This window comes from Sapajus apella, unplaced genomic scaffold (genome assembly GCF_009761245.1).
Source record: "Sapajus apella isolate SASKATOON/1434 unplaced genomic scaffold, GSC_monkey_1.0 scaffold164, whole genome shotgun sequence".
NCBI lineage: Eukaryota > Metazoa > Chordata > Mammalia > Primates > Cebidae > Sapajus > Sapajus apella.
In genome coordinates this window covers 1,948,855-1,964,911 of record NW_022437104.1, presented here as the reverse complement: position 1 = coordinate 1,964,911, position 16,057 = coordinate 1,948,855, and the positions used below count along the sequence as shown (strand labels likewise).

At 45.0% G+C, this 16,057-nt stretch overlaps 1 protein-coding gene across 8 annotated transcripts in view; it reads left to right on the top strand.

The window, feature by feature from the left end:
• PFKFB1 (6-phosphofructo-2-kinase/fructose-2,6-biphosphatase 1) overlaps nucleotides 1-16,057 on the top strand; it is a 52,132-nt gene that overhangs the window by 25,303 nt on the left and 10,772 nt on the right. For 5 of the 8 annotated variants that reach the window (XM_032266975.1, XM_032266974.1, XM_032266972.1 and 2 more), the window contains 8 exons: nucleotides 1,328-1,453; nucleotides 3,744-3,837; nucleotides 4,655-4,721; nucleotides 5,622-5,696; nucleotides 6,181-6,237; nucleotides 8,275-8,396; nucleotides 12,414-12,621; nucleotides 15,257-15,403. In XM_032266975.1, coding sequence (XP_032122866.1) covers nucleotides 1,328-1,453; nucleotides 3,744-3,837; nucleotides 4,655-4,721; nucleotides 5,622-5,696; nucleotides 6,181-6,237; nucleotides 8,275-8,396; nucleotides 12,414-12,621; nucleotides 15,257-15,403 — 896 coding nt within the window. Of the gene's footprint in view, nucleotides 1-1,327; nucleotides 1,454-3,743; nucleotides 3,838-4,654; nucleotides 4,722-5,621; nucleotides 5,697-6,180; nucleotides 6,238-8,274; nucleotides 8,397-12,413; nucleotides 12,622-12,990; nucleotides 13,357-15,256; nucleotides 15,404-16,057 lie in introns of those variants that run through there. The other 3 variants (XM_032266973.1, XM_032266979.1, XM_032266978.1) reach the window with 3 other exon arrangements.

The following is a 16,057-nucleotide window of genomic DNA, read 5'->3' as shown; positions in this document are numbered from 1 at the left end:
GGAGCAAGAGTTGAAAAGCTAAGTATTGGGTCCTATAATCACTATTTGGGTGATGGGTTCACTAGAAGCCCAAACCCCACCATGACACAATACCTACACATATAACACGTAACAAACATGTAACATGTAACTACACATGTAACAAACATACACATATACCCACTGAATCTATAATGTAAAAAAAGAAAGTAAAATAATCCAAATCAATAAACAAATTCCTTGTCTGATATTTCCAATATCTGTGTCATAACTGATTCTGGTCCTAATGATTGTTTTTCTCTTTAGATGTTGTTTTTATTCTTTGCCTTGATTCTTATTGTGCTGCACCCTGGAGATAGTATATCTCTTATAAATGTATTCCACTGTTATTTTTACTGATGCTTTTTAGCCTGGTAGTAGGGGAATGGGGACCAGGGACGTTCTCTGCTATTCTGATTGAGTCTCAGTCTGAGGCAGGCTTACCCTGAGTGTTGGAGGTATAACCTTCACAAGTGTTCCTGCCCTTCCTCCTATGTTCTAACCTAGGTGGGCTTAGCACATTTTCCTGCCCCTCCCGGGTTAGAACATATTTTTTTCAATTTTCTCCCCCAGATGTAGTGAGTTTTCACCAGTGCCCTCAGTTTCTGTTGCTCTTTTTTCTGAAGACTAAGACTTTTTTCCCTTAGGGAAGATAAGGTAGATTGGTATGGGCAGAGTTTCAGTGATGTTGGCCATTCTTCTCTGCCAGCTGCAGTGAGTTTCTCCCAGTACTTTCAAACTATAGTTTTTGTTTCTTTTTCCTGAATAGTAAGACTTTTGCTCCATAGAGAATGTAGGAAAAATAGTCTGTGCAGAATTTCAGCAACGGCTATTGTACTGTTCTCTCCAAGCCAGAACTACAGGATATCTTTCTCAGGATTCTCCTCAGTCTTTCTTGTCAGCACCTGGGGGAGTTCCTGGAGGAAAACTCTGCAAAGGGATGCAAAACTGCTTATGCAGCCCATACAGGCTTCACATTCTCACGAGCCCGTAACCAGCCTTTAGCAATTCATTAATAATTTTTAGCTGAATCTTCTTATGAGTTTGTATGTTGTCCAGTGGTATCTACACCTGGTAAAGAAATGCCTGGTCCTGCAGCTCCCTTGAAGATGCTTGTTTCTACAGATTTGGGGTACTGCAGCCTCAGTTTTCTGATAAGTCCAAGAAAAGTTCTCAATTTTCACTTTCCCAGCTTTTTCTCATACTGTAATGGTGGGAGAAATGTTCTTTACAACTCTACATTTCTGACCTAATACCGGAAGAGCATATGAATCTGAGGATAAGCTTTCGAGGTCTGTTTGTCTTTCAGCATCCATACCGCAGTTTACCAATTCCCCCACGATGGTGATCATGGTGGGTTTACCAGCTCGAGGCAAGACCTATATCTCCACGAAGCTCACACGATATCTCAACTGGATAGGAACACCAACTAAAGGTAGGTCTCTGAAAGCCTTTGTTCAACAACCCTATAAAAGCCACTGACTGAAAACCTTACTTAGGTAGAAGGCCAAAGTCCTCAATACCAGAAATGCCCCATCATTATTATTACCAGCATCAGGATTACTGCTGTCACTATGACTACATTCTTATACATTTTATGACTTCTGGAGCACATACTTTGTGCCCAACACCATGCTAGGTGCTAGCCATAGGAAAACTAGTATTCAGATTAAATGTCTTCTCTCAAGAAGTTCCATGACCTCAAAACAATCCTGTGACTAACATACTATTTTTATTGCCATTACTATTATTGCCATACCAATATTACAACTTTTATTAGCATTACCACTTCTTCACCATTTCATAGTTGAGGAAATTAAGACCCAAGAGGTGAAGTGCCTTGTCTAAAGGCATATGGCCAGTAAGTGGGAGAACCAGGATATCAACCCAGGTCTATTTGATTCTAAGCCTGATATTCACTGTGCCAAGTCTAATGCACGGTTCTACTGATTGGAAGAGAAAAGAATCCCACATTAGCCCTATAGTCTCCTTTTCTCCATTCTTTTTCTCTCCTTCTTTTTCTTGTTAATCTCAACATCCTGTCTCTCTGCCCCGCTTCCCTCTATCTCTCCCCATCTACCTTCCTTTCCCCAATTTTTGATTCTTTTTCCCTTTTTTTCTTTCCATTCATCTATGTTCTCTTTATCTAATTCACTGGTGAAGAGTATCCCAATGGTTTTTCATTTGTCCAAACCCCTGCTAGGCAATGAGGATACAAAAATGGATGAGACTCACACCCTGTCCTTGAGGAGTTCTGAGTCTAGCTGGGATGTATAGGAATACCTCGCATTATCTAGGAATTATAGAGCAGGAACAGGGTGTTGCGTGAAATCACATAGGGATTTGCTGGCTGGAAAGCAAGGAAAGCTTCCTACAAAGGACATGTTGGAGCTGAGTCTTGTGGGAGGAATGCGACATTGGCAGAAGGGAAGGAGAGAAGGAACAGCTCTCATGGAGGACTGCAAGCTCTAAGGAAAATCTGCTGAGTGTAGAGACACATGGGACACTGGCAGATGAGTTTCTTTCCTGATTCCCCTGCTTTCTTTCTTCTTCACTACACTCAGTTCTCTCAAAGACCTCCAGAGTCACATTTCAAAGCACAAAGCTGAACATGCCTGTGGCCTCCAAAGGTCCCCTTAGCCTGCAGGTTTAAATCCAAGCTCCTTAGCCTGTTTTTCAAGGCCCTCTACAATTGGCTCCTTCCAGCGTCTCAGGCCTCAGCTATAGTGGATGACTCACCATCTTCCAAACATGCCCTGCCTCTGCCAATGCCATACTCCTGCTCAAGCTGTTCTTCTCCCTGGAATGCCTTGGTTCCCAATTCCCACTGCACATAACTGCCTGTAAAAGGCACCTATCCTAAAAAGCCTGATTCAGATGGTGAAATCTTCTCAGATCATTCCAAGTACAATTAGTTTTTCCTTCCCTCTCACTCTCTTATGTGGCTTCATATTGTCTTTGTCAGAGCATTTAATGAACTCTGTGGGAGCTCTCTGTTTACTGGTTTACTCGCTGTCTTACCTGTTGGACTGTGAGTTCCTTGAGGTCCCCCTAATGAAGATCAGGCTAATCTATGAGACCCAGAGCTCATATCCTGCTTCACAGAGTAGGAATGAAAAAGTATTTGTTAAATGAATGAATGAAATATTATTTGGCTGCTTATCCTCTTTCTCCTTCTTTCCTTCCCTCCTCTCTAGTTTTTCATCATTGTCAGTGGGAAAGTATGGCCTAGAGATTTAGATTTAGAATCTCCCTCATAATATAGAAAAATAAAATAACTTTAGACTAGAAATCAGGAGATCCAGTCTATATCTGTCACCAGCTCACTCAGTGTTTGACCCTTGGTGATTAATTTTACTTTCTAGATCTCTGTTTCTTTATCTTTTCACTGGAATAGGGCATTTTAAGGATTGGCATTTATGATAAAGTAGAATAATGGAAAGACCATTGGCTATGGGGCCAAATAGACCTGGGTTTGAATCTCAGATCTCCACATATAGGAAATAACTTTCACAGTTTCCTCATTTATAAAATGGTAATAGTGATCTCTACTTTGCAGGGCTGTTGTGAGGAATAAATAAACTGGTAGCCATAATTGTAGTTTTTAAAGCACATTTTATAGCTACAAATTATACCTTCTTCTACCTCTGAGGTCCCTCCCAGCAAGGACATTTTTTGGCCACTGGGATCTTCCCAACCTCTTCACTGGCACCCCCTGCTTTCAGTGTTTAATTTAGGCCAGTATCGACGAGAGGCAGTGAGCTACAAGAACTATGAATTCTTTCTTCCAGACAACATGGAGGCCCTGCAAATCAGGAAGTAAGTACTCAATATTTTAGGAACCTGTGCTATCTCGTGGTGAAAGGCCCTTATTCAAATATTGGGGGAGTAGGGCAGAAAAATCTGGACCGGAAAGGGAGGCCCTCTAGACTCTCAAACAGTAGTTGGAACAGCCCATCCATTATCCTGCCCAAAGCCTGTTTCTGGTCACAACCATCCACATATCAAGAACCTTTAATGGTCTTCTACTTCTGACAAGAGAGAGTAGAAACTTCTCAGCTTAGCATTTGAGAGAAGAATCTCAATAGCTTGGCCCACTCTAGTTTCTCCAGTCTTATCAGTTCAAACTCAAGGCCTCTCTACCCTACAAGACTCTGAATACTTACAGAACAGAGCCTAGGCCTCATGCCCTCATTATAGAACCCAGCAGTGAGTAATCATTAAGGACATTTTTGCTAAAAGCATAAATACATTGCCACTGTCATGTTTTTGTGTTACCTATGCCAGGAATGCCTTTTACTTCACAGACCACATGCTCTACCTGGGTTCATAAAACAGTTCAGCTTGAGTTCCATTAGCTCAAGGATTGAAGCCCTTAATATGGCTTCTGTCATTGCTCAGCTTTTCCGGATTGTGCCACTTTATACCTGCCCCTAAGCTGTGTAAGCTGTGCACACAGAGCCACTTTCAACTCTTTGACCCTTCTGTGCTTAGTATGGTGCCTAAAGAATAGGGCACTCTGTGTAGATGTTAGTTGAAGACATGAGTAATGGTACAGAAGATACTGCAGACAAAGAGAGAGATATCCATCCTGGGGGATAAGGGTTGTCTCTTTTTCTTTCCTGGTCTATTTCAGGCAGTGCGCCCTGGCAGCCCTGAAGGATGTTCACAACTATCTCAGCCATGAGGAAGGTCATGTTGCGGTAAAGAAATTTTTACTTTTCCCTTGGGTATCTGCTAGGAAGGGGATTAGCTAATATGTCCTGAACATTTACTGTTGTTCTGAGTACTTTGTATATATTAATAATTTAATTTCATGCTCCCCCCTTGAGATAGGTATTGTCATTATGCCCCATTTCAGAGCCCAGAAGAATGGCTCACAGAGGCATTAAATAATTTCCCCAAATGGTACAACATATACCTGGCAGGGCCAGAAATGGAATCCATGTTGTGTAGCCTCAGAATCCCCACTGTTAACCACTGTGTACTACCAGTCCACCCCCAATAAGTCAGCAGGACTACATTAAGAGTTTAAGACTGCAGTACAAACAGTTTTGAGTTCTAGAGATTTACCTAAATATCTACTCAATTTAAAATCATAGACCTTTGGGTTAGGATTTGCAAATTCTAAAAGGGGAGGAGATTCTCAAATATGCAAATGGTCCAATCTCAGGTGCTGAGGATAGGGAATTGCTTACTGTTGTTGTGGACTTCTAAAGTGATACGGAAGGAAGAAGCTTCAGCTAGGAATTGAGAGAAGCAGCTCTAGGTCTGCTCTGTCAGCACCTCACAGTGACTTTGGTCAAGGCAAGTTCTTCTAGTCCTCAGTTACCTCACCTATAAAATGACCCTAATAAAAACCCACAATTTCCTCTTGCCTTATTACACTCACAAGGTAGCATACATTTCTGGACAGACAGTAAGGGCCCAATGTGTGCTTGTGAAATTGTCATAAGCCAATTCTGACTCCTTCCTATCCTTCAAGACTTTGTTCAAGTTCTACCTCCATATGGAAGCCCTCCACTTAGCACAGGGATGGGCAAAGAGTAGATACTCTACTAGCACTAGATTCAGAGTAAGCCAGTCTCATTACCTGCCTCTAGGTTTTTGATGCCACCAACACTACCAGAGAACGAAGGTCACTGATCCTGCAGTTTGCAAAAGAACATGGTTACAAGGTATGGTAACACTCCAACTCTTATCTAGAGCCTGTTTCTCCAGCACAAACCCCTAAGAAAGGCAAAGTGGGAGACTCAGAGCAGCCAAATCAGCTACCATAAGCTCAGCATTTTAATTTGGTTTTCTAACTTTCCAGGATATAGCCAGAAGCAGCCAATAGAACAAGAAAAGAGGGATGCCACATTAGGCAATGGAAGATGACTGCGGACAGGCTGGCTATGGGGAAAGAGTGGAGAGGGTCACTACAAAAAGCTTATATAAGACCTAAACCCAGTAAAGATATAAAACAATCTGGGGCCATTCCATTTAGAGCCAATATGCCTCATGAAACTCAGAAGCCTCAAAACACCACTGTATGAGAGCATTATATTGTCAGAGATGCCCCTGGAGATGACTTAGAGCTACTGAAAAGGAGTAAAGCTATGTTCAGCTCCTACCAAACATAATTTCCTGCTGGAAATCTCTTTTCTGTTTCTCTTATAGGTCTTTTTCATTGAGTCCATTTGTAATGACCCTGGCGTAATTGCAGAAAACATCAGGGTAAGAAGCACCAGTTACCATTCCACTTTGCTCTGCCTTAGGCTTAGATCATGCCTAAGGCAGAGATGATATTATGCCTAAGGCACCTCTATGGGATTAAAAAAAGGATTCCTCCCTGATCTTCTCCTCCTAGTTTGCATAGGAAGCATTCCCTAAACATCCTGGCTTACAATGACTCTATTAATTTTAATGAAGCCAACATATATAGTGTCCTTTGTATGCTCCAGGTACCAAGCTTGACTGTCATTAATTTTTTACAACCAACCTGCATGTTAGAGGTTATTTCCATGTTAGAGAGAGGAAACTGAGGTTAGAAAGGTCCAAAAGGAGAAATGAATTCTCAAAAATTCATACAGACAGAAAGGGACAGAAGTGGGACTGGACCTCAGGCTTGGCTGCCTGCCTCAAAAGCCTACATTTTGTATTCTGCCCCAAAATTCATACAAGAGCTATCCCTGCTCTTAGATTTTGGGTATGTGGTCTAGAACTAGGTCACTTACCACATTTTGTTGTTCCCTTCATCAAATTACTGGCTCAAGAACAGAAGAGACCTTAAAGGCAATTTTCTGCTACTCTCCATCAGATGCTTGAAATCTTACCTAAATGTGTATCTGGGTTTTTTTATACCTGCAATGATATGGGGCCCATTGCTTTCAACAAATGCTGTCCAGTCAAGCTGGAATCTGCCTCCCTATAGTTTTTATTAATCAGTCATTTTTTAACCTTTTGGGACATACAGCAGATCTAGTTTCTCTCTTCCCTCTTCATCCCTCCATCTATCTATCTATCTACTGATTCAACGGAAATTGAATATATACCTGGGCTTGGCACTAGAGACATAGATATGGAGAGTCCTTCCCTTGAGCACACAGTCTAGTGAGGAAGACTGACAAGTATATATACAGAACCCTGAACTGATGTGATATAAGGGAACAGAGGAAGCTTTGAGAACACAGTGCTGAGGGCCAAACTTTGCATGGGGACAGAAATCAGGGAAGCCTTCCTAATGGAGGCAAAATTAAAATGAATGGCACCTTGAAGAACACATAGGAATTTGGTGGGTGAAGAATGGAAAATAAGGATATAAGCATATACTAAGTATGGCATCTCCAGAGAACTATAAGTAACTTAAATTGGCTAAAACCAAATGTGTGGAGGAATAGGGGAGCCATGGGAGATAAGGATGAAGAAATAATATGGGGCCCAATCATGACAAGCCATGGGCCACCCACTAAAATAATTCACACTTTTTTCTAAAAGGTATGATGAAATGTGGAAGAGTTTTAAGCAGGAGAATACTTTGGCCAGATGTTCATATTAGAAATATCCTTCTGGCTGCCAATATGGTGAATACATTAGAAGTGAAAAGAATATAGACAAAGTAATTGGGCGCAAAGCTATAGTGAGCACAAACAAGAGAGAATGGATATTTAGAGGAAATGATAGAGTAGTGAGGATTTGGTACCTACTAAGAGGTGAGGGATGACAGAAAGATATCTAGGATGACTCCCGGGTTCCATTTAGGATCAGATGACTGGGTGGATAATAGTGCCAGTACCTGAGATGAGGACTGTGGAAGGAGACGGTGGGTATTGGTGGATTAGGAGAGGCCAGTATTCAGAAATCCGAAGACAGCATGTCATAATCTTCTGGTAAACACTTGATACATGTAAGCCATAATGACCCCTGGCCGAGAGCTCTAGTTCCTCTTCTTCAGCCATTTCTCACATCACAATTTCTGGTCCTCTTATAAATGTTCTTCTTTTATAAGCATTGTGTGCTCTGGCACTAAGTATAATGTAACAGGCCTTGTTTGACCACACAGAGATTAGGAATGAGGAGTCACAATCCAGCTTCTTTTCAGTTGGTTGATTTTTGTAAACTTGGGCAAGATGCGTTCTCCAGGTCTTAAAATTTCCTCATCTTTATAATGAGGGATCTTGTACTCAATGGTCTCTAAGGGACCTTCCAAAGAAAACCATCAGAGACTCTGTCTCCCAGTGTCTCCCTTGATACCTCTATTCTCCCTGCTCCCAGCAAGTGAAACTTGGCAGCCCTGATTATGTAGACTGTGACCGGGAAAAGGTTCTGGAAGACTTTCTAAAGAGAATTGAGTGCTATGAGGTCAACTACCAACCCTTGGATGAGGAACTGGACAGGTAAGAGCCAGCACCCCAAAGTCAAAGTCTAGATCTTTAGCCCAGTTTTGATATCCTTTAGGATCTGGGGGAAGTATCCTCCCTTTCTGGGCCTCAGCTTCTCTGTCTGTAACATCAGGAAACTGAACTTGATGATCCCTTTCTTCAAGGATCCTTTCAGCTCTGATTCCTTGATTTGTAAGGTGTTCCTAAGATGATGAAAATAGTGCTTTCCTGAGCAATATGAACAGTTCAGGACCCTGGGAAAAATGCCCCCCTTCTGTGGGTGTTGTGATTATTACTACAAAAGTGTTCTTCACACCTGAGTGACACTTCAGTTTCCAAACATGTTTACATTCTTTCTTACATTTAATCCCCTAGAACTCCTGTAAAGAGGCTGAGATAGGTCTTATGATCATAAAATGTCAAGAAAAAGAAATTGAGTCTGAGCTGAAATTACTTTCCCAAGCTTCTACCACAGGTCAGAAGTAGAGCTAGGATTCTAATTACATGTTCTGTCTCCTAGTCATGTCTCTTTTCACAATGTTCCCATGTCTCATCAGTCAACAAGTATTTGGACCCTTTGGGGTGTGGTATATGTAGGGGGCATAAATACGTGCAAAAGAGGTGAGTTCTATCCTCGAGTAGCTTCTATAGTGCTTTGACATATGAGAAGACCTATAAAAAAGCAGGAAATGCTCTGTCATAATACCAACTAAAGATAGGAGAGAGCCGATATGAGTTTTAGATATAGAATGTTCCCGGAACCCTACACTCTTTGAAACGGTGTTGTGATGAGAAGAGACCCCAAGTGAGAAGTATAAAGAGGCTTCAAATGGTCATCACCACTCTAAGAAATTTAAAGAGTGGCCTTACTCAAATGAAGTACCAAGAGATGAACACTGTTATTGCCCCACTCTTTAGATGGAGAAACTGAGATCCAGATCAGGTCAAAGGCTTACCTTGGGCTACACAATGAATGAGTCAGTAGCACAATATATACTCGAACCCATATCCCAGTTGGGCAGATCGTTCATTGTACAGGCACTCTAGTCAAGGGTACACTCACTTCTCTCACCAAGACGTGTGCTGAAGTAGGGCTGTGTGACCCTGAGGAAAGTATGACTTTTTTAAATTATAAAAAAGGCACAACATGGGCTAACAGCATATGGTGAAAGGAGCCTGAAGGCGGGGGTGGGAGGTATAAGTGAAAGAAAGGCATTGGCAAAGCCCCAGCCCTGGGCCTAGACTCCTACAGGTGCTAGGATGCTGTTCGATGAATCAGTTTGGGCCAGAAGAAGACAGATCTACAGGTTCAGCTTTATGTCATCATTTTTTTATCAGGAGATATTCACAGTCCATGTCTCAGGGCCCAGCCCGGAACATGGAATCAAAAGAGGAAAGGGCTGTCCCTGCTTTGACAGAATGAGAGAGAACTAACTTCTCCAGTTAGTTGGAGAAGACAGTGAGTACACGGTTGGTCACAACTCTGGTGACGGTAAACCAAGTGGACTGTGGGAACATGGAACCGAGTCTAGCTTGGAGGAAGAAGGTCTAGAAGAGCTGGATTACCCAATAGGCAGACTACACATAAGCTACCAGAAAGATAGGGGCTACCGAATCTTAAAAACTTTTATTTATTTATTTATTGAAACAGAGTACTACTCTATCACCCAGGCTGGGATGCAGTCACGCAATCTTGGCTCACTGCAACCTCTGCCTCCCGGGTTCAATCAATCAATTCTCCTGTCTCAGCCTCCTGAGTAGCTGGGACTACAAATGCCCGCCACCACACCTGACTAATTTTTGTATTTTTAGTAAAGACAGGGTGTCACCGTGTTGGCCAGGCGGGTCTCGAACTCCTGACCTCAAATGAACTGCCTGCCTTGACCTCCCAAAGTGCTGGGATTACAGGCATGAGCCACCGCACCCAACTGACTTAAAAGGTTTAAATATTGGATATTTCAAAAACAGCATCGAGGTAGTCAAAGTGGAAAAATATAAAACAAGAACTTGGGAGGACCTCCCCATATTCTATAGTTTATAATTTTCATTTTAAATAAAAATTTAAAAAATTAATTTTTTAAATTTTTTTAAAAATTTTTAAAAATTATTTTAAAATTTTTAAATAAAATTAAAAATTCGGAGGGGGATAGGCATTAGCTACTCTACTGTTTTGCTGTTGAACACCTCTAAATGACTTCACATGATCCTGGTTTCAGAAAAGGCTTCCTAAAGAGAGTGAATGTGCTGGCTCTTGAGGTATGACTGCATAGCAGCTCAACTTTGGAAATCAGGCAAAGAGAATAGCACTTTGTAAGTGCCTAGTTAAATCTGAACAAGAGTAGAGAAATACAGAAAATATTCCAAGTGTAATAGCAACAGTATGAAAACAAGAATGAAACAGAGAAGATATGGGTATGGGCATGGGACCATAATGTAAGGCCACCTGGGGCCAGTGTGAGAAGGCAAAACTAGAAGATCAGATTAAGCTGAAGAATTCGGCAGGTCTTAGAGCCTCAAAGGACCCAGTAGTCAGGCAACAAGTTTGCATCAGATATTTTCTACCCCTAGGCTCTGGTCCTAGAAGAAATGATTAGAGAGGGGAGCATTCTGGGGTTCTTCTTCCCGAGAAGGTTTGTGCCTCAGTTTCTTCACCTATGAAACAGATGATAATCTCTGCTCTGTAGTACTATTATGAAGATTCATGCACTTAAAAGTTCCCACTCCCTACCAGATGCTCAGAAAATGTTCAACAAATACAAGTGCTCTGTGGAAGCCATTGGGCACAGTTGGGCATGGAGTGTGGTGCAGCCATAAAGGGCTTCTGTAGGAAGATCTCAGGAGAGGCTTTCTAAAACCAAACCTATCAGCACCCTTACCTGCCTCGGGTTCATGCAGCTCTTTCCATTCACTTGGTTTTGTTACCATGCAACCAGGGTTGCTGGTGTCACCCCATTGCCCCAGCCTTCCACTCCTTTTCCCAGGGATCTCTCTGAACTCAGTACAAGCCAACAGCTAAAGAATTTAATGCTTGGTACAGCATAGACCTCAGAAGTCTTACTCCATGTTTCTAGTCTTCTGATTATTCAGTGTTTACACTCTACCCTCCAGCTTCTACACAGAATAGTGGTTGAAGAGTTTGATTATCACTCAGTGTACAGGTATGAGTTCATGACAGAGCAGGGAATTGAGGAGACAGTAAGGAACTTGGGGCAAGGACCACAAGTTCCCCAATGACGTTGTGGACCACCTCTGTATCCCCATGCCCCACTACTTGGCACACCTTAGAGGGAGTGACTGTTTATGTAATGAATGTTGAGCACTGATCATGTGTTTCCAAGTATATGCTCCTGACTGGCCAAAGAGCTCCCAAAGCACAGACACTGGGTCTCCAGGCCAAGCACAGTGCCTAGGACAGAGGAGTATGTTTGCAGTTTGTTTGTTGACTGCATAGAAAAGAGGAAAATAACCCAGGCCAACCCCCTTTCTGAGTGAGGAGAGAGACATACACATTCACAGACACAGACACATATACACACAGACGCAATCTGGTAGTCATGTGTAGAGTATAAAGGACGATATGTAGCAGAGGCTAAAAACAAAAGGGGTGAAGAGCTCAACTCAAGATCAGAAAGGGTAGGGGAGTGAACAAGTCAGGAGCTGCCAGTAAGATATTGGAGCTAGCCAGGAATGCAAAGGATTGCTGCTTCTCTCTATGTCAGGGGTGTGAACCACAGAACAAAGAATCCAGCTGCCTGTAATAGGATGAGTGAGGGTGAAAAGACAGTTTGGCTCAAACTGAGGCTGAAGAAAGGAGACATGGGAGATGGTAGCATGCAATGAGCTCCTTTGGTTGGCCAGTAACCAAGTCTCTAGAACAGGTACTTGGAACAGAGCAAGGCATGGCATCACAATAGGTGACAGCTGGGTTGTGGAAGAGGCTTGAAAGGGTATGTGGTTCGGGCTTTCTCTTGGGGTCAACTCTACCACCATTGGCCCCTGAGCTGCCCTTGCTCCTGCTTGGGTCTGGCCCAGCCACCTGTCATACATCAAGATCTTCGACGTGGGCACACGCTACATGGTGAACCGAGTGCAGGATCACATCCAGAGCCGCACCGTCTACTACCTCATGAACATCCACGTCACACCTCGTTCCATCTACCTATGCCGGCATGGTGAGAGTGAACTCAACCTCAGAGGCCGCATCGGAGGTGACTCTGGCCTCTCAGTTCGCGGCAAGCAGGTAGGGAGGGCCTCACACCCAGATGGGTTGGTTGGGCTGTCCTAGGTGGGCTGGAGGTGTAGTGGTGGCCACATTCTGGGTCCTAAGGTGGGAGGACCCAGGAATGGGGTAGAAGCAGATTCCATCACTCCTGCTTTTCCACTCCTCAGCCACTCAGTCTTGACCCAGCTGCCGAATGGCTCCCAATGCCACCTGTTCTGCAGGTCTAAGAGGTTGGCCCTGGCAACCAAACCCTTCCCAAAACCAGCCGCTCCATGACAGGGACTCCCTTGGCCCTGTCTGACTGGTCCCCTCATCTTTCTCATGACTCTGTGCCTTTGCCGGTATAGCTCCGCCACCTAGTCTACCCTCTTCTGTCTCCTCTGTCAGCAGGTGACTGTCAGTAGCACAGAGAGCTGCCCTGAGGGACCCACCCTTGAATCACTCTTCTCCCCAACTCTGCACTCCCCACCTCACCCCAACACAGGTGTCACACTGGCAGCCCCTGTCCCCACCTATAACTGTGTCCTTCTTGCCCTCCCCACTCCCAAGGCCCAGCACCGGCTCCATGGTGTGGTCCAGGAAGCCCTCCCCATCCTCTCCTCCCTCCCAGGCAGGTTGCCACGCCCTGGGCTCCCGCTCTCCCAGTTCTGGCCCTTGTGTGGCTCTACTGGCCTGAGTCTCTTCTCCCCAGCCCAGGACAGTGACCTGCACGTTCTGGGTGCTGGCTGAATAAAGAGATCCATTTCCACAGCATCTGGCCCTGCACTTGTTAGCACAGGTATTATTCCTGCTGGCAGGACCACTTAGGGGTGGAACAAGTGGGAAATGAAGTTTAGGAAGGACAGTTGTTGTCACGGTTGTCATTTATTGGACACCTATGAACAGTCATGGTGCCATCTGCTTCCACCTGTGTGGCTCAGTTCATCTTCACCACAGCTCCATGGGGTGAGCATTCCTGCCACCGGTTTATGGATGAGGAAGCAGAGAGCGGCCCCAGGGCAGGCGGCCAGGATGAGACAGAGCCAGAACTGAAAGCCGGGTCTACCTGCCTGTCCTCAGCTCCCCCACTGGAGAGGTGGAGGTCCCAAGGCAAGGTGCTGCCGCTGCCACGATGGCCGTGTCCTGGTGGCTCCTTTTCTGTTACCTCCAGACTGGCAGCCTCCCCTGGAGGTAGACTCTAACTTGTGACTCCCCCATGTCCCACTCCTCAGAGCAGAGTCAGAGGCCGCTGGAGGCGTGACTCCGGCCCATGGCAGGCCCTGCAGCAGGCGTGTCTTGGTTGGAGCCAGCCCGGCCCTGCCCACCAACTCAGAGCCCAGAGGGACACGTGGCCGCCTCCACAGGACATGCCTCCTGGGACACAAACCTGTGTGTGCGCATGCACACAGCCAGCACCACCATCACACTCATCACAGAGCACCAGGCCCAGTTTACAAAGCACGTCCCCGTCGAGGTAGCTCTCACTTGCACAGCGCCCACTGCACACCAGGCACTCCCCAGCCACTTTCTAAAGTGCGGCCCCCAGAGAACAGGCTGGGTGAGCCAGTGCTCTATGGGTATGAGGCCAGTGATGGACAGGGACGTGTCTGAGGGCACAAGGGACCATGTAAGGGAGCTGGGGGAGTTTAACCTGCGGCTCCTACCTCCCAGTCAAGGGCTCCTTCCACCAGAGCACGCTGACTGCTGAGTCATGGCCGTAATGAAACGTATTATGAAATGCCTATTTCCGCATATACAAATGTGTGCCTGGACCTATGCACCTGTGCACATGTTCCTAACACATGCCATCAGTGGGATTAGCAACACACGTTTACACAGAGGAGCGAATCGCTAGCTCCCTTCATGGTGCCCCTCGGTGCTGCCAGTGTTTCCCTCACTGGACTGGCCCTGTCTTGAGAGCAATAACACCCCAACACCCAGCACAGGGACAGGACCACTCAATACATGTGTGAATGCCCTTAGAACCTGGGTATCAGGAACCCTGCTTAAGCAATAAATGTTCACAGAGTCAAAGAGAAATGTCTGCCAAATCCCACACCTCCTACTTCCAGTCCATATTCTGGGTACCCCCAACCCTAGAATTCTTTGCCCTTATTGTCTAGAGTCTACTTTCAGTTCCTACATGGGCCTATCTCAGCGTCTGTCCACCTGAGGTCAGGTCATATCACCAGACCAAGGGAATGCTATTTGTGGAGGATGGGGATCAGTGAGGTGAAAATGTGGACAAAACTTGGTCATGTGACTTGGTTATCCACAAGCATGTACTAAAGGCACATAGAAGTGCAGGATAGAGCCATAAATGGAGAGAGAGACTGTGCATGGAGTGCCTCCATTGGTCCTCTTGTCTCAGGCTCCACAAATTTTAGAGGTGGGTCTGCTTGAATGAATGAATAACCAAGTAGGGGCTTTGGTGAGCAATCATCAATGAACACACATACACACACACACACTCATGATCTTTTCTATTCCCTTGGCCCACCATCACATGGGAAAGAGTATGGCTTTTTACAAATTTGGAACATTTAAACTCTTTGCTCTTGCTTGTTCATCACCACTCAATTTGTGGCAGAGCTAAGCGTGTTCTCATGGCCACCATGTTCTCTCTCACCTCTCCTTTTCCCCTTCTCTCCTCCTCTGCATCCCCACACCCTAGTATGCCTATGCCCTGGCCAACTTCATTCAGTCTCAGGGCATCAGCTCCCTGAAGGTGTGGACCAGTCACATGAAGAGGACCATCCAGACAGCTGAGGCCCTGGGTGTCCCCTATGAGCAGTGGAAGGCCCTGAATGAGATTGATGCGGTGAGATGCATGGGGTGAAGCTCCTGTGTGGGGGGAGTGGCTTGAGACTGGGATTATCCCCTGAGTTGCCTCTGCTCCAGCCTCTATGGGGGTCCTAATTAATTCAACAAACATTTTTGACAACTAGCCATGTGCCAGATCTTATTCTGTCTTGGGGATCCAGTGAAGGCCAGAATAGACAAAGTCTCTGCCCTCATCCTAAAGACAGACAGTAAATAGGACATTACATCTCAGTGCAACAAAAGACTATGAGAGGAGAAGTACAAGGGATTATGGAGGATCAGAAGGTGAGGGTGCTCCTGACTTGACTTGGTGGTGGGGGATTTACAAGGAAAGCTTCCTGCAGGAAGCTAGAGGTGATATAAGAAGGAGGCAAGATGGTCTGGGGAGTGGGGAAATAAATTTAATTCGGGGACAGAAAACAGTTCATATGTGAAGACCCAGAGATGAGAAGAGAGCCTGGCAAGTTCAGGGAACTGAAGGAAAGAATAGCACAGAGGCTGGGACAGCAATAGTGAGATCTGGAGAAAAGGGAAATGAGGCTGGAAAGGAATTCAGGCCACCAGGCTTTATAGTTTATGTTGAAGGATTCAAACGCTGCCCTAACAACAATGGGAAGCCATTGATGGGGTCCACATCAAGGAGGAGTAGTCT